Genomic DNA, 20,000 nt, shown 5'->3' with positions numbered 1-20,000 from the left:
TATCGTTATCTAGCTTGTCGTTCTCAATGCTTAATCGTTATCCTGCTTGTCGTTCTCAATGCTTTATCATTATCTAGCTTGTCGTTCTCAATGCTTTATCGTTATTTAGCTTGTCGTTCTCAATGCTTAATCGTTATCTAGCTTGTCGTTCTCAATGCTTTATCATTATCTAGTTTGTCGTTCTCAATGCTTTATCGTTATCTAGCTTGTCGTTCTCAATGCTTTATCATTATCTAGCTTGTCGTCCTCAATGCTGTATCGTTATCTAGCTTGTCGTTCTCAATGCTTTATCATTATCTAGCTTGTCGTTCTCAATGCTTTATCATTATCTAGCTTGTCGTCCTCAATGCTGTATCGTTATCTAGCTTGTCGTTCTCAATGCTTTATCATTATCTAGCTTGTCGTTCTTAATGCTTTATCGTTATGTAGCTTGTCGTTCTCCATGCTTTATCATTATCTAGCTTGTCGTTCTCAATGCTTTATCATTATCTAGCTTGTCGTTCTCAATGCTTTATCATTATCTAGCTTGTCGTCCTCAATGCTGTATCGTTATCTAGCTTGTCGTTCTCAATGCTTTATCATTATCTAGCTTGTCGTTCTTAATGCTTTATCGTTATGTAGCTTGTCGTTCTCAATGCTTTATCGTTATCTAGCTTGTCGTCCTCAATGCTGTATCGTTATCTAGCTTGTCGTTCTCTATCTTTAATTTTGTCTTTACCTAGATTTTTGTTGCTGTTTTCTTTTGGTCGTTATCTAACCTTACACGTCGTTGTGTAAGTTCATTGTCATGTAACAAGTCTTTTCGTCATTACGTAACCTCATTGTCGTCGTATAATTTTGTAGCTGTGTAACCTTTTTAGTCGTTGTACAACGTTTTTGTCGCCTTTCTGACTTGGTCGTTTACGTCGTAGTGATGTGCGTCTCACTGTCGCTGATCCTCCCATGAGACACTGAGATTTGATCCAGGAGAAGTTGGGGTGAGGGGGCAGTTCACTTTGCTGGGATCGAAAGCCCTCCCATCCCTCGTAAAGTCTCTTTCCTTGTCTGCGTTGTCGGTGTCACGGGGTATTTTGCATGTTATGATTATATCTCCCCTTGTTCTGTGCTCCTCCAGAGACGGAATCTATTAACTCGCTTATTCCTTCCTTCCTCGTAATAGTCATAATTATAATAGTCCTTATTATTATTACTATTGATGTTATTATTATTATTATTATTATTATTATTATTATTATTATTATTATTACTGAAGTATATCCACTGCACGAGGGTCATTAAAGTCTAATTATTAACGAGGGTCATTAAAGTCTAATTATTAACGAGGGTCATTAAAGTGTTCCCACTGCAAGAGGACCATTAAGGCTGCAGTGCCATGAACCACTTAATGTGAAGTGCACATTAATTTCTGAAGTGGGTATAAAGTAAACTCACGGTGTATATACATCGAAAGATAAACCGTCTCGATGCGTATTATACTGTGTGGTATTTATTGCCGTGCTGTCTTGGGTTGAAAGTCCATCTACTACACCAGGGGTCATTAAGGCTACATATCACCTATACACAACTATTGAAGGATATTTTAATACCTAATACATACACGGTATACATACACTGAGAGACATACACCTATATACACCTCTGTATATATATATATATATATATATATATATATATATATATATATATATATATATATATATATATATATATATATATATCAGACATGGACTATTATTTTTTAAAATTTCGTAGTCCAATTACCTAGAGAGATAATAATAACAGTGTGGAAGCAGGTGCGCTGGATTTGATGTGATCTCCGTCAGGCTGTTATCTAAATCAAACCAATAAAGTTTATTTTGACCCTCATAATACTTTGTGATGAGTTCTGTTGGGTAAATACCACCACTGTAGAATTAATGTCAATCACATCACAAAACCTTGCATTACCCTCAAGATATATATTGATTTGTTTCTAGTAATTTATATCGCGGTGTTGAGTGGATTCTGTTTAGTGCGATGCACAACAGACATCAACGCAAGGTATATATCTCTCTGTGTGTGTATATATATATATATATATATATACACTAAGAGGCGTATTATCTCTCAAGGTATATACTACAGCGACAGACGTATAATTGTCAGTGTATATTCACTGCGGATTTACATTAATCTCAATTTTTTTTTTTGGGGGGGGGGAAATGGTATCGTTAACTGGTGGTGGACAGGTGAGCTGCAGTTTTAATGACCCTCGTGGAGTCGATAAGCTTCATACCTGACAAACTAAGCAATAATATTTATATAAAAAAAATGATGCCTGTGGTTCCACATTGTTGATAACTTCTGAAGAACATTATTGTTCACGATTATTATTTGAACACGTGAACATTAATGCTTTGAACAGTGAATGTTTTACGACCTCAGTGGATTAGAAAATACGCTAATAATATTTAAGATATACCTGTATCAGTTGTATTACTATACAAGTAGTACGATTGTAACTAGTATGATTCTATGGTGTGAATTACGTGATTGTATAAGCGATATGATTGTATAAGTGTAATGACTGCATGAATGGCGTGAGTGCATGGCATGACTGTATGCGTATATTGTATGCGTAAGGATTGTATAAGTGTAATGACTGTATAAGTGTGGTTATCGCTCGGATAATTCAGCAGCAGATACACTGAGGAAGCTGAAGTTGAGAAGAAGATATCTAGTTGAAATGATAGGAAGTTATCAAACTAAAGTGAGGGGGAGACACCAAACTGAAGTGAAGAGAGGATACCCAGCTGAAGTGAGTAGAGGATACCAAGTTGTACTGAGGGGATGATACCAAGTTGACAAGTTATACTTTGATAATAATTAATGAATATCAGAAGCTCAACTAGTGAGCGTTGGTGGTGGGTTGAAGTGTGTGCCACCGCAAGTGTGTGTGTTTGTGGTGGTTTGAAGTGAGTTGGTGGTTAACTGAAGGCCTTCTTGTTGATGGCCTGATCAAACAGGCTTTTGGTACTGGCCACACACAGTCCAGGGTAGCCACTACAGCCGGTTGATCAAGACTTATTAACAAGAGGAACTTCACCAGTTCCCTCGTGAAGACAGCTGGAAGTGTGCAGGTAATTTTTCTTGTGTGTGCATGAAAGGTGTTGAAAAGTCTTGGTACATTTACACTTTATTCTCTTAGTTTGCTCATTCCGCCCATACTTTTCATTAGAGGTATTTTGTACCGTTTGCCAAGCCTCTAGCTATCTTAGGAAGTAATTTCAGTGTGCAAATTTGAGACCGAGCAACTAAAATTTTCCAGGTGTAAATTATGAGACATCTTTCTTGCCTTTGTAAAGGGAGCACAATTCAGAGGACTTCAAGTCTGCCTAATAATTTAGGTGTTTGACCGAATTTATACAGGCAGTGAAGGTTTTCTGTCTGTTCTCCAGATCTGTCATATTAAAAGGAACTGTTAGTGCACAACAGTATTCCAGTCCATAGTGACTTAAAGAGCATCATCTCTGGCTTCGTTTGAGGTTTCTGTTTATTTATTAATATGACTAAGAGCCGCATCAGGAAACACTTGTCCTGTTTCCTGACGAATCTCACCTAACCTGTTTATTTAGTCAAATAACATTACTATTCCTGAGTTTTGTGTCCTGTGCTCGTTATGAAGTTCTGACTTCTTTCCATATGTATCCAGCTGAAGATTATCACCAGTGAACATCATTTGTGACTGGAAGAATTGGCTGACAGACGGTAATAATTCTTCTGTCATCTACTAAGGCGACTTTCACACTAATTTCAGTAATATCCATAAAAATAATAACAAACAACAAAGGTGTCACGCTCATTTCTCTGAGTACTGAACTTATTTTCCCTTACCTTGTTAAGAATGGCTTTTGTTTAGTTTAACATCAGTCAGGCAGGTGATCTTCTGTTAAATTTAACTATCCATTTTACCTCCTGTTATCTCTTATAATTATAACCTGGTATATGGGTAATGACGTCATGGTGTGGGAAACCTGGTATATATACGCTGGTCTAACAACATAGTATTTCTTGAAGACACAACATAAGAACATAAGAATGGGTGAACACTGCAGAAGGCCTACTGGCCCATACAAGGCAAGTCCATCTCAAAATCATGGCGGAATAAAGTGCTTGTCTCCGCTATTGTGTACTCTGAAGTAAATGCCACAGCAAGTGTGTGTTCTGAAGTGCGTGCCACAGCAAGTGTGTGTTCTGAAGTGTGTGCCACCGCCAGTGTGAGTGCTCTGAAGTGTGTGCCACCGCCAGTGTGGGTGCTCTGAAGTGTGTGCCACCGCCAGTGTGGGTGCTCTGAAGTATGTGCCACCGCCAGTGTGGGTGCTCTGAAGTGTGTGCCACCGCCAGTGTGGGTGCTCTGAAGTGTGTGCCACCGCCAGTGTGGGTGCTCTGAAGTGTGTGCCACCGCCAGTGTGGGTGCTCTGAAGTATGTGCCACCGCCAGTGTGGGTGATCTGAAGTGTGTGCCACCGCCAGTGTGGGTGCTCTGAAGTGTGTGCCACCGCCAGTGTGGGTGCTCAGAAGTGTGTGCCACCGCCAGTGTGGGTGCTCTGAAGTATGTGCCACCGCCAGAGTGCGTGCTCTGAAGTGTGTGCCACCGCCAGAGTGCGTGCTCTGAAGTGTGTGCCACCGCCAGAGTGCATGCTCTGAAGTGTGTGCCACCGCCAGAGTGCATGCTCTGAAGTGTGTGCCACCGCCAGAGTGCATGCTCTGAAGTGTGTGCCACCGCCAGTGTGGGTGCTCTGAAGTGTGTGCCACCGCCAGTGTGGGTGCTCTGAAGTGTGTGCCACCGACAGTGTGTGCGCGAAGCCTCCGCCAGAGGTCTTCAGCTCCAGGATGTAAGGGCCGCAGCGGTGCTCATAAAACTTAGGGATGGACGCTCTTAAAGGCGCCCTAGTGACCTCTTTAAGCACAGGACGCCACCTTCTCCACCACTACTACTGCTGCTGGTGGACGCCGCCTCCTCCACCACCACTACTGCTGCTGGTGGACGCCGCCTCCTCCACCACCACTACTGCTGCTGGTGGACGCTCGTATCCATGCCGTAACCAGGAGACTTCTGGAGTGGTGGGAACAGCGTCTACTACACTCCCACGCCCACCCACAGTAGAACTTTATCACCCAGAGTGGAACTTTATTGCCCACAGTGAAGCTTTATCACCTACAGTGGAGCTTTATCATCCACAGTAAAGTTGAACTTTGTCTCCCACACTGAAACTTTACCACCCACAATGAAGCTTTATTACCCACAGTGAAGCTTTATCACCTACAGTGGAACTTCATGTCCACGGTAGAGCGTTATATCCACAGTAAAGCTTTATTACCCAAAGTGAAGCTTTATTACCCACCGTGGAGTTTTATCACCCACAGTGGAGCTTCATCACCCACAGTGGAGCTTTATCACCCACAGTGGAGCTTTATCACCCACAGTGGAGCTTTATCACCCACAGTGCAGCTTTATCACCCACAGTGGAGCTTTATCACCCACAGTGGAGCTTTATCGCCCACAGTGGACCTTTATCACCCACAGTGAAGCTTTATCACCCACAGCGGAGTTTTATCACCCACAGTGGAGCTTTATCACCCACAGTGGAGCTTTATCACCCACAGTGGAGCTTTATCACCCACAGAGGAGCTTTATCACCCACAGTGGAGCTTTATCACCCACAGTGGAGCTTTATCGCCCACAGTGGACCTTTATCACCCACAGTGAAGCTTTATCACCCACAGCGGAGTTTTATCACCCACAGTGGAGCTTTATCACCCACAGTGGAGCTTTATCACCCACAGTGGAGCTTTATCACCCACAGTGGAGCTTTATCACCCACAGTGGAGCTTTATCACCCACAGTGCAGCTTTATCACCCACAGTGGAGCTTTATCACCCACAGTGGAGCTTTATCGCCCAGTGGACCTTTATCACCCACAGTGAAGCTTTATCACCCACAGCGGAGTTTTATCACCCACAGTGGAGCTTTATCACCCACAGTGGAGCTTTATCACCCACAGTGGAGCTTTATCACCCACAGTGGAGCTTTATCACCCACAGTGGAGCTTTATCACCCACAGTGGAGCTTTATCACCCACAGTGGAGCTTTATCACCCACAGTGGAGATTTATCACCCACAGTGAAGCTTTATCACCCACAGCGGAGTTTTATCACCCACAGTGGAGCTTTATCACCCACAGTGGAGCTTTATCACCCACAGTGGAGCTTTATCACCCACAGTGGAGCTTTATCACCCACAGTGGAGCTTTATCACCCACAGCGGAGTTTTATCACCCACAGTGGAGCTTTATCACCCACAGTGGAGCTTTATCACCCACAGTGGAGCTTTATCACCCACAGTGGAGCTTTATCACCCACAGTGGAGGTTTATCACCCACAGTGGAGCTTTATCACCCACAGTGGAGCTTTATCACCCACAGTGGAGCTTTATCACCCACAGCGGAGTTTTATCACCCACAGTGGAGCTTTATCGCCCACAGTGGAGCTTTATCACCCACAGTGGAGCTTTATCACAGTGGAGTTTTATGAAAGTCGCGACAAAGCTCCAATGTGGGGTGAAACACACACCTGAAGATGTACACGTCGCAGAGCACAAAATACATTCAGAGGCGCGTATGTGTGTGTGTGTGTGTGTGTGTGTGTGTGTGTGTGTGTGTATGTGTGTGTGTGTGTGTGTGTGTGTGTGTGTGTGTGATTGTGATTCTCTTAGGCTCGTTATGTTACGGGTGATCCTCAGCCTTAACGACCCTTGGGCTGCCCATAATGTGTTTTAAATCTAACAACTTTAACTAACCCTTCCCGGTTATGTTTACAAAAAAAATATATGCACACTTCCCGTAAGCGAGGGGCTTTACTGGTCCCCATGACCGTAAGGCTCCACTGGTCTCCGTCCCAAGACCGTAAGGCTCCACTGGTCTCCGTCCCAAGACCGTAAGGCTCCACTGGTCTCCGTCCCAAGACCGTAAGGCTCCACTGGTCTCCGTCCCATGACCGTAAGGCTCCACTGGTCTCCGTCCCATGACCGTAAGGCTCCACTGGTCTCCGTCCCATGACCGTAAGGCTCCACTGGTCTCTGTCCTATGACCGTAAGGCTCCACTGGTCTCCGTCCCATGACCGTAAGGCTCCACTGGTCTCTGTCCTATGACCGTAAGGCTCCACTGGTCTCCGTCCCATGATCGTAAGGCTCCACTGATCTCCGTCCCATGACCGTAAGGCTCCACTGGTCTCCGTCCCATGACCGTAAGGCTCCACTGGTCTCGGTTCCACGACCGTAAAGCTCCACTGGTCTCGGTCAAATAAGGAAAAGCTCTTTTGAGAAGGTCACCATTTTTCCCCCTTGACGAATAAAATAAATCCCTCAAAGGGGAGGGTAGCTCCAGTCTCTCGGATCAAGAGCCCTTCACCGGCATCAAGGTCACCCCATCCTCCTTCTTCCTTCCTTGCAGTGGGAGACGAGGGTGCTAGACCCTTAAGTGTCACACAGCGGGCGTTGCCCAGCACCCGGAGTGCTGTGGGCTCGATCCTCCGTAACTACAAGAACACCGGAGAAACCTCATTAAAGCTGAACACCTCCTCAAGGAGCTTAAAGAGAAAAAAGAAGGAAATTTATGTCATCACTCCAAAGAGTTTTGTCATCTGTGAAGTGTATGTTGAAAATCCCCTCCCCCCCCTCCCCCCCCTCCCCCCCCCCCCCCCCCCCCTCCCCCCCCCCCCCCCCCCCCCCCCTCACCTGTGAGTCCAGGATGTCATAATGAGCCCAGACTCACTCACAAGACATATTGAATATATGGGAATTTTCTCGTCTTTTCTTTGACATTTCTTGATAGTTTTACATACGAAATTAAAAGCGCTTGATTATAGCGCTGTGTGTGTGTGTGTGTGTGTGTGTGTGTGTGTGTGTGTGTGTGTGTGTGTGTGTGTGTGTGTGTGTGTGTGTGTGTGTGTGTGTGTGTGTGTGTGTGTGTGTGTGTGTGTGTATGTATATATGTATATCTGTACATATACATGTATATCTGTATGTATGTATGTATATATGTATGTCTGTCTGTATGTATGTATGTATATATATATATATATATATATATATGTATATATATATATATATATATATATATATATATATATATATATATATATATATATATATATATATATATAATACTTTGCGCTAAATAAAAATTTTTTTTGGAGTACACATTATGTAAATTTTAGGAGGGCATCAGAACATATTGTCCTCCGTCACTACCAACGTCCTGAAACTGCTAATCATCTTTTTTTTTCTGTTTCTTATTGTCCTTCTGTTTTAAAGCTGCTTAATTTTCTTCTCTTATTAACAAGGATTACATTTACTGACACTTCTCAAATCTAAAAGACGTTTTTATTTTTACTCTTCTTTATTTGCGATTATTCCTGAGTTAGACACATCTTTAAGTTGCTGTATATAACCATTTTCTTTCCCCTCTCCCTGACACTCCTACCCTCTTCAACTTTTTCCAGTTTTACCCGTTCATTCACAAGTCGTGTATGATTAGCATCCATGTGAAGCCATTATTTATCCTAGAAAAAACAGTAAAACTAACTCTCAGTGTGTTTCAACTCCACCATATTTTTCTCGAATTTGTTTCTAAATTCCCACAAGACATTCTTAGATGATCTAACCCGGCTAAGCTAGCTCCTAATGCATTCTAAATCCTCAAACTGAACTAACATGAAAGTTAAATCTCAGAACACTCTTGATCGCAATATCGAACCTTCAAACGTCCTTTGAACCACAGCCAGTGCTGGATGATCCAGCAGACACAGTCGGGGGAGGGAGGGATGGAGGTGCATGGATGTCGTTACAGGACTCTTGTTCCCAGGAACTGGAACTATCCTTCCCTTCCTTGGATTGAACCTGATTACCTCCCATTCACCAGGAACCATATTCAAGCAATAAATATGTTGGTTATGTTATATCATGAAAGTTTTTTTGATATTTCTTCTCAAATTAGGAATTTCAGAATCAAAGTTATGGTTAAAAATCTTGATGTCGTAAAATCAATTTGATTAAGAATTCCCCCAAAACGCTGATGGCTGTGTCTACAAGATTTCTGGTAAAAAATACAATAAATTATATTTTGGGAAAAACTCGAAAAGGCCTTAAAAATAATATTACAGCACCATAAATAAAACATTTTAAAACTAAACAAAAGTCTAATTCTATGTTTATTAATGTAATTTTTTTTAACAATACCACTGATTTAAAACAAAAAACTGGGTAATTTGTAGCAAGAAAATTTATGGATAAACGAATTATAATAGAATTAAGCTTTATAAAAAATATATAGTACTAAATACCTTTTGAATATAAGTCCAGAATTGTATGAACTAGAGTCGTTCATAATACATAAAATATGCGAGGATTACAAGGTATGATAAAAAAAATTCACCTTTACCTGACAATTCACTCTTAACTTTACTAAAAAAACTTGAGGAAAGGCTTCACATATCGCTGTTAACCTAACTGAAGATTTCAAAACAAAGGGAATGTATTACGCACACTCAGTGAGGCAATAAATATCCCACAGAGCGTACATCTGAGGTCACATCTTTGTTATATTAGACTTCTGTGGCTTATTGCTTTTGCTCTTCCTTCATACTGTGAGGGACGAAAGTACTTGGGATAATAATGTTTTTCTCTGTACTTATACTGCATATTAAGATATTACATGTTTCTTATTATATATATATATATATATATATATATATATATATATATATATATATATATATATATATATATATATATATATATATAATGCAAATATCGCGAACAATTGATACAAGATGCAAAACAATCACGGGGAGAGTTGAATGATATCTCTAGGCCTTTCGTGTTGTAATCAACACATCATCAGGAGCCTTGCAATGTTGCAGAAAAACGGGAGGAGGTCGAAGCAAATACGATCACAGGGAACGCCCTAATTCTACGTCTTTCCAAAGAGTGTAAATGCAGCGCCTTCAGCCCATCTTCGTGGAAAAGGTTTCCGATACTGGGGATAAATTTTGTAATCCTTCTCTGCCTTCCATACTTCATTCTGAAGTTTGGAAACCAGAACCAAACGGCATAATGTAAAAGTGGCCTTACCAAAGATATATGAATCTCAGCGATAACTTTCGTACGTCTGTTATTTATATATTTCCTAATGTAAAACGATCCTATGGGCTTTATTGCCAACACTTATACACGGTTGTCTTGGTTTTAAATTTCTTCTAACCAGAACTCCTAAATCATTTTTGCATTTGACTACGATCTATATTATTCAGATTATAAATACAAAAGTTACTTAATTTTCCTAGGATTAAAACTTTACATTTGTTTACATTGAATTGGATTTGCGACTCCTTCGACCACAGCACCAACTACTCAGGCCAGCCAAGAGCTTTCTAGTGTCCTTATCATAAATGATCTAGGGTCCCATTTTAGTGTCAACGGCAAACTTTCTCATGTCACTATTTATTCCCCTTTTTAAGTCGTTCATGTAGATTGTGAACAACGGTTCCGATACTAAATCTATGGACACTCACTGTTCTTTTGCTTATGATTTGACGAGGATATAAATTTTCCTCCTATACTATGTGCCGCTACTTTCTTCATCAGTCTCCTGGGTAGAGCCATCAAAGGCCTTACTGTAGACCATATACACAATATCGTATTCTTTATCAAGATCTCCCGTCTCAAATACTCTAGTGAAAAAGGTTAGTAAATTCTTAAGGCAAGGTGGCTTCAAATTGCATTCACAGTTATTGATTCCATCAGTTTTCCCACATTTGAAGTTAGATCTATTGGTGAATAATTTGAAGATAAGGACCTATCACCCGCCTTGTAAATGGCTATCACAACTGCGATTTTCCACTGAGGAGATTAGCTAATGGTTTCCTATGTTCCTCTTTACATTCCTTTTGAAAGCACCTCGTCAAGGCCGGGTGACATGTTTGGTTGGTTTCAATTTGTCTTGTTGTCTGAGGACCATGTCACTAGTCACATTCATACTCCACAATGCATTCTCGGCTCGACCTGTATAATTATTGTATAATTATTTGTATCCTCTTGAGTAAAATCAGAGAGGAAGTAAATGTTAAAGAGGGTACACATTTGTCACTAATAGTAAGGTCAGTTGAGCCAGGCAACAACCCACATGAAGACAGAAACACGGAAAATAAAGTTAGTCAGTATATTTCGACCCCCAACTAGAATCCTCTTCGTCAGCAGAAGAGGACTCCAGTCTGGAGACGAAATAAATGGACCAACTTTATCTTCCGTGTTTCTGTCTGAATATATAATATATATATATATATATATATATATATATATATATATATATATATATATATATATATATATATATTCATATATATATATATATATATATATATATATATATATATATATATATATATATATATATATATATATATATATTCATATATATATATATATATATATATATATATATATATATATATATATATATATATATATATATATATATGTATATATATATATATATGTATATATATATATTATATATACATACATATATATATATATATATATATATATATATATATATATATATATATATATATATATATATATATATATGACGGCAAATAATAATAGATAATAAAAAGCATTCCTTTAAACCTCACTTAAAGTGGTCACGCCACTTAACTTTTCTTACCTCTCTCTCTCTTTCTTTTCCTGTTTCCCACAACCATTTTTTTCACTGCTCTATCCTACCCCAGTTCTTTCCCGCCCCATTCTTGCCATCCCTCTAACGGCCTACAAAAATAAAGCTAGGCCGACAGTAAACAAGACTGGTTAATTAAGTTAAAAGCCTGTCGAGTACAACAAGGGTCACCGAGGCCACATGTAACTAGGACACCACTACCAGTCAGAGAGTCTCAGAATGTACACATATTGGTAGGTATAAGGTTTGTCAGGAAACAGGACAAGTGTTTCCTGGCATGGGTCTTAGTCATATGATGACCCACAGCTGGAGCTTCTGGTCATCTGACCGAGGCCTTCCGCTGGCTTACCGATCCACCTCTTTAAAAAATATGGTTATGGTTATAACCATATTTTAACATTTACACACATATATTGAATTATACATTCCTTCAAGTGCACATGTACTGCTGCTCTCAGTGCATACACACACACATACACACACACACACACACACACACACACACACACACACACACACACACACACACACACACACATACACACACACACACACACATACACACACATACACATACACACACACACACATACACATGCACACACACACACACACACACATGCACACACACACACATACACACACACATACACACACATAAACACACACATACACATACACACACACACACATACACACACACACACACACACACACATACACATACACACACACACACACACACAGACAAACATACACAAACACACACACACACACACACACACACACACACACACACACACACACACACACACACACACACACACACACACACACACATACACATACACATACACACACACACACATACACACATACACATACACACACACACACACACACACATACATACACACACACACACACACACACACACACATACATACACACACACACATATATGAGTATGTGTGTGTGTGTAAAATATCCTTGGTCACTGCTCCTTGGAGTCATACAGGGCCTGGAAAATGGAAGGTAGCCGGGTTTGATCAAAGTAAGGGTAGAGTAGCACTGATTCCCTGGATCAAGAGCCCTTCACCATCATCAAGGATGATCATTGCCAGCAACAAGATTTATTTTATTTTTTAACACCTCCTTCTTTATTTAGTTCCATCATTTTAATATCTCGTGTTTTTATCGTTTGCATTATAATATTGATGGGGAGGCGCTAAACCCGTAAGAGGGTTCTACAAGCACGGTAAGTACAGTAGTGTATTACACAGCACTTACAGTGCATTTACATATATATATATATATATATATATATATATATATATATATATATATATATATATATATATATATAGTTTCATGCCAATATTTCTTTTATAAATAAAACTGGAGAAGGGAGTACAAACATGTTAAGTCCTTCATCATAATTATAGTGAGAGATGGAGTGCATTACCTTCACTATCGGTCAGATCTGGATAGCACAGGCAAGATACCAGTGAGATATGTCCAGCACTTCAAGATCGCTTCACACATGACTCCTGATTGATGTTTTGACCACCCCATGACATCTCCTACCACTCGTTCTGTCGATGTAGGTGATGAAGGGATTAGGGTGTGATGAAAAGGGGGTAATAGAGTAGGTCAATGGGGATAAATGGTGGTTTTAGGGGATTGAGAATGGTCCAAGTGGGGTCCGAGAGAGAGAGGAGGGTGTCGAATGTCACTGTATCTCCTGAGGACATTGTCGGCCATCTTGAGTGCGGTCCCGGTAACCTACCTTAACCCCGAGGCTCTAAATGCGCTTCTTGGATGGGACAGACAGGGACCGACCACCGATCCTTCGCGTTCTTGCCTCCGACTCCCGCGGTCTACCGTGGAATTGAGTCTCCGCGAAGGGATTTTTCGCGAAGTGTAACGCAAACGTGTTATAATGAACTCTGGTCGAGGGGGTGGAACCCTTCCTTGCCCACACGATCCACAAATGAAACCACAGCGTCCACAAACCCTATTATTCCCTCGTTGTTGACATCCGCAAAGTCCATCTCTCAATGGTGTCGGTGGAAGGAGGGGTGAGTGTGCTCGCTGAGTGGCTGTGGTAAACACGGGTAACGCTGAGTGAGTGGCCCTCGTCCTCACTGGCTGAGCCGGGCGCCGCCACGACACCCCGGACGAGTACCTGAAAACAGGCAATCCATTTTAGCCAGAATTTGGACCTTACCCTACACCTTCCACGGGTATTTTTCAGATGCATCTTCTTCTAAGGGCAAAAAGAAGTGTTACTGGAAGGAGATATGTTGAGTGAGTGGGTGGAATGGGATGAAATAAGGGTATAGTTTCCGGAGTGGCCCTAGCGGTGGCGGTGGGAGGTGTCGGCGCGGATGTAGGCAGCGGCCGCGTCATAAGCTCCGCCCAGACCGTCTTGAAGCTGTCCGGCCCGCGCGCCTACATTGCACTTCCACCACTATTTTCTCCACGTTTTTTGCTTCTCGTTTACACAGAACTTCTCACACAAGTAGGGGGGGGATTTTAAGGTTTGTCTTGCCTTGACCTGAAGGAATGAGGAAGTTGTGAGAAAGAGTTGATGGAGAAAATTGCCAGTAGAGAAGATTTCCAGTAGAGGTTGATAACACAGGCAGAGATCCGGCCCTCGCTCGCACCATGAGGCGGGACTTCTGACGCCCGCGGATTAATTCACCTCGCTGCCTCGAAATCTCCCTGGCTCTCTGTCACTCAGTATTTTTGCAGGCCAGCAGATCTTGCCTCGCCATGATAAGCAACCCGTCGGGAAGTGGTGGATCCCAAGAGAGGAAGTTCCTGCAATGTCAGCATTGAGTAATAGCCACCGGTGGATTTTTTGCGGTCATGTGCGTGTGAAGTTGATCACAATCGGCCAGGCCGAAGGTGTGACGCGGGACGCGGATGCTCCGCCTCCCTGGCCCAGCCATTGGCTGAACTGGTGTTGACGGACCAATCAGTATTGTTGGCGGGTGTCGGTGGCTGGTGTGGCGGTCATGACTTGGTGGTCGCCAGTGTAGGTGCGAACGCGCGATAGGAAGGCTGAGAGCCTGTACGTTCCAAGTGTCACATACCACGCCTCTGCACCTCCTGCCACCTTATACACCCGTCTAGGCTCACTCTTTTACACACCCTACCCGAAAAGTGCTCTCTCTCTCTGGAGGTGGCCAGGAGGTTTGCTCTAGTGAAACGCAAGGGAAAAATAATAAAAGCACTTGTGATATTTTTTGATAAATCGTGCGAGGAATTATTGTTTATTGTGAGATTTTGGTTGGTGGTACTGTGGTGTTGGACGAATGTGTTGGTGTGGAGAGGTGGTGGTGGGGCGGTGATGGTGTAGTGTGTTCAAGCATCCCCCCACCCCCCCACAAGCACCTGCCTCATGCGCTTCGACAACCTGCAGGAGCTCGGCCACCTCGTCAACTCCCCACTCAACTCCCCCCCTCCTCCTCTCACCCCTTTGGGCGTGGGCGGCAGCATGGCATACCATCCGTTCCTCCTCCAGAGACCTACAGACTTCAGCGTCAACTCACTCCTTACCCAGTCACCGTCGTATCTCCCGACGCTGGGGCTGCCGGCGGCGGCGGCAGCTGCAGCGGCCGCAGGTTCTCCTAACCCCTACAGTCTCCTGCCTAAGTTTCCTGGGCATCTAGGACATCCCTTCACCACCGCCGAGGATGTGCTCTCCCAGTCGCACATGCGGCCGCTGCGGTCACTCTTGCCGGAGGAAGACGGGGTAGTAGACGATCCCAAGGTGACCCTCGAGTGCAAAGACCTGTGGGAGAAGTTCCACAAGCTGGGCACTGAGATGGTCATCACCAAGTCCGGCAGGTAAGCCTCACTGGCACTAACAGTGCCTCCAGCAGGCTGCCAGGTAGGCCTACCTCTGCCACTCAGCCTCTCACAAATTTCTTGCTTTTGATCATTAAATAATCATAAATATTTATAATCCAATGGAAGTATCTCGCAAAGGCTTAGACTGTCGACAAGCAAGTATAACACGAGAAACAAATCATTATATAATTAATGTATATTATATATATATATATATGTATATATATATATTATATTATATATATATATATAATATATATATATATATATATATATATATATATATATATATATATATATATATTTATATATATATATTATATTATATATATATATATAATATATATATATATATATATATATATATATATATATCCAAAAAATTAAAGAACTTAAATTTTTTAAATTATATAATGATAATTTGCTTCTTGTATTATGTTCGTCAACAGACGATAAATTTATTCATTTAATTCACTACTGTCATGTATGTAATGAAATTTATGCAAGTCAAAGAGCAACTTTGCACACCTTTCACGTTTTAATGTTGCGAGGAACGTTCTGTCGAGGGATAGAGAGATAATCTTTAAAAGATTTACCGATGGTAACTCACCTCAATAAAAAAATTTTTTTTTAGCATTGATGGTTTACAATATCGTCAAATTGATCAATAAAACACATATGTAACACCACCGTGGGCAAAGTCTTCATAATAAACATTCTCGTGTATTGCATGTTTGCTTTATGCGTGAAAAAAACTGAAGTAAATATGGGGAGCGAAACGTCGTCATAATAAAAGCTTACGAAAATTTGTCTTTTCTTTACTCTTGTCGGCAGTGCGCGATTTGCATCCAAGGAATATATTCTTAAATAAATGATAAGAATAGCTAACATATCTCTGTGTATATACATCAAGAAGGGGTATATACACTTTAATACATATTCGAGGGATCAAAATTAATTTTTTTTGATTGGTGTTACACACTTGAGATGCAGACCGTGGTGTAATCGAGTGACCAAAACTCTTAACTAACTAAATCAACGCATGAAACAAGAGTATCCCCGACGCAGCATCAACAAACTAAACTGTTTTTGCGATGCACCGAGATCTCGAAACTGGTAAATTCTCTTTCAAAAGACCGTTGCATGGACCATACGGGCTTAACGCTTTTAAAGTGAGAAAAATATTAATTGTCTTCCAGTATTAAAGAGATTAACATAAACATATATATATATATATATATATATATATATATATATATATATATATATATATATATATATATAATATATTTATATATATATATATATATATATATATATATATATATATATATATATATATATATATATATATATATATATATATATATATATATATATATATAAAATGTCGTCCCGAATAAGTAAAACTGATCAATTAGCAAGAACTTATTTAAAACTACGTCCTTTCTAAAATTTTCACTTATACGTTTAAAGATATATTTTTTCACATAATTTTATGTAAAAATTAATAATTTTGTAACAGAAGAACCTTAGAAAACTTACCTAACCTTATTACAGCAAGCGCAATTTAATTTAGCCTAATCCAACTAAATATATTTTAGATAAGGTTGCAATAATTTAATAAAAAACAAACACAATGAAATATATCTATTTTTTCGTTAGGTTCAGAATGATTTGTGTTAAATTAATGCATACACAAATTTTCGCTTGCCTTATTCGGCAAGAAGAGCATTGCTATTTAAGCCAAAATTGCAAGTTTTACCTATTCGGCACGACATACATACATACAAACATACATATAATATATATATATATATATATATATATATATATATATATATATATATATATATATATATATATATTATATATATATATATATATATATATATATATATATATATATATATATATATATATATATATATATATATATATATGTATGTATATATATGTATGTATATATATATGTATGTATATATATATGTATGTATATATATATATGTATATATATATGAATATATATTATATATATATATATATATATATATATATATATATATATATATATATATATATATATATATATATATAATATATATATATATATATATATATATATATATATATATATAAAGATATACCTCCCATGAAACTGTCATGTGTAGAAAAAGAAAGGCTGTTGGTTTTCCCTAAGTAATTAAAGTCAGTAAAGTGGTTAGTTTTTAAAAAAGAGTAGCGCTGTATGACCCTAGTAGGTTTAGCGCTTCTTGCGTATAATAATAATAATAATAATTATAATTAAAAACAGTAAAATAATATAGATTAAATCTAAGACTGGTCGCTGCTCCCAGTAACTGTAATTCCCACAAATCATATAAATCATCTAAATGATATACACTACCGACAGGTTGATCCGTAAGACGCATATGTAAAACACATGTTCAAGACACATATGCAAGACAAATATGCGACACTCGGGTATTTTTATTGTAGGAAAGTTTCGATAGGAAAGAAGGCTGGGTGTGGCATCAGAAGGGAAATCATTCCTGTACTGAACACTTAAAGGGAGGTTAGTGGTTCGTTCATGCAGGCGAAAGGCTCTTGATCCAAGGAATTGTTGATACCCTTCTTTTGAACTTAACTTGATTACATGCCATTCCTCAGGCACTGAATGAGTCGTACTGTTTTACCGTTTTCCATGAATAATAATAATAATAATAATAATAATAATAATAAATAATAATAATAATTTTATATTGAATATTTAACAGTTTTAATCTCAATTATGTATTCCTGTATATATATATATATATATATATATATATATATATATATATATATATATATATATATATATATATATATATATATATATATATATATATATATGTATATATATATATATATATATATATATATATATATATATATATATATATATATATATATATATATATATATATATATATACATAAATTCCCTTATTCAGTACTAGATATATTCGTGTGAATTAATTTAATATGTAAATTTATAATATACTATCAAAACTTTGTACCCCAAAATCCTATTTAACCTATCTAAGGCCAGTCTGAATTTAGCTAGCATTATTTAACATCAATTAATTATTTAATCTTGTTGAGTTATTACAAGTGAATATTTTTTCGGCTTGCTCTGTATGTGTGTGTGTGTGTGTGTGTGTGTGTGTGTGTGTGTGTGTGTGTGTGTGTGTGTGTGTGTGTGTTATGTATGTGTCTTTGTGTTTGTTTTTCCTTGAGGTAGTTTGAATGATTTTTTGTTCCAATTATTTTTTATGGATTTTGTAATTTATTAATTATTTTATTCCACTTGGCTTATCTGCTACATTCCATGTGTAAAGATATGTTTGTCAACATTTATATTTCAAATGCTTCATCCACCGTAATGCTAAAGAATCACAAAACAAATTATCTTAAATATAGAGTAATCATAACGAAGAAGTGTCAGAAGCCTTCTAGGTACTTTTGTCCTTTATATATATATATATATATATATATATATATATATATATATATATATATATATATATATATATATATATATATATATATATATATATATATATATATATATATATATATATATATAATATATGTATACTATATTATATATATAATATATATATATATATATACTATATATATAATATATAATATATATATATATATATATATATATATATATATATATATATATATATATATATATATATATATATATATATATATATATATATATATATATATACGTAAACCATACATAAAAATGAATTTCAAACTTCTCGTTTATCCCACCATACAAGAATGTCCATTGTTGCTCGCTAAATATCAGCTGCAACATCGTTTACACTATAATTAAGTAGTTAGAAGGTAGTTTGGGCAGGCGAGGAGATGGCAGTTTGTTAGCGGGCGAGTCCAGTCTATGATTATTTATAAGAAAGCCGTACCGCTCCGTGGCCCGCCGATGTCATGTGAGCACTGAACACGAGACTGAATTGTCCCTATTATGTAGAATATTGATTAAAACCCAACCTTTAAATTAGAAAAATGCTGCTGGGGATATTATCGCAGAAATATTTTCCCGAGTGTAGTATTAGCTAACAGAGGGAGGGTGGGTGAGAAGTATAAGAGTGCGCATCTAATATTGCATAGTAAGCCGTCCAGGGAGTGGGAGTTGTGCTCGTTTGGACGGGTGCACACATACACACACACATGCTAGCTGACTACCTTTGCAACCGTGTGGTTTTTAGTCACCTTTGGACCACGACGAGCGTTAAACACCCGCAAACCTCATCCTACGCACAGGGATGGCCCTGGAGAG

The 20,000-nt window shown here is 38.8% G+C and overlaps 1 protein-coding gene across 7 annotated transcripts in view; it reads left to right on the top strand.

Moving 5' to 3' along the window:
• The first annotated feature begins 13,835 nt into the window (after positions 1 to 13,835).
• Positions 13,836 to 20,000, top strand: part of LOC128687351 (optomotor-blind protein) — a 392,076-nt gene continuing 385,911 nt past the window's right edge. For 2 of the 7 annotated variants that reach the window (XM_053774757.2, XM_070092604.1), the window contains exon 1: positions 13,913 to 15,635. In XM_053774757.2, the coding sequence (XP_053630732.1) occupies positions 15,187 to 15,635 (449 nt within the window). In that variant the 5' untranslated portion in view covers positions 13,913 to 15,186. Of the gene's footprint in view, positions 15,636 to 20,000 lie in introns of all 7 variants that reach the window. The other 5 variants (XM_070092606.1, XM_070092605.1, XM_070092603.1 and 2 more) reach the window with 5 other exon arrangements.

This window comes from Cherax quadricarinatus, chromosome 40, assembly GCF_038502225.1.
Source record: "Cherax quadricarinatus isolate ZL_2023a chromosome 40, ASM3850222v1, whole genome shotgun sequence".
Classification (NCBI taxonomy): domain Eukaryota; kingdom Metazoa; phylum Arthropoda; class Malacostraca; order Decapoda; family Parastacidae; genus Cherax; species Cherax quadricarinatus.
The sequence above is the reverse complement of the archived record's forward strand: the minus strand, read 5'-3'. Positions and strand labels throughout refer to the sequence as shown.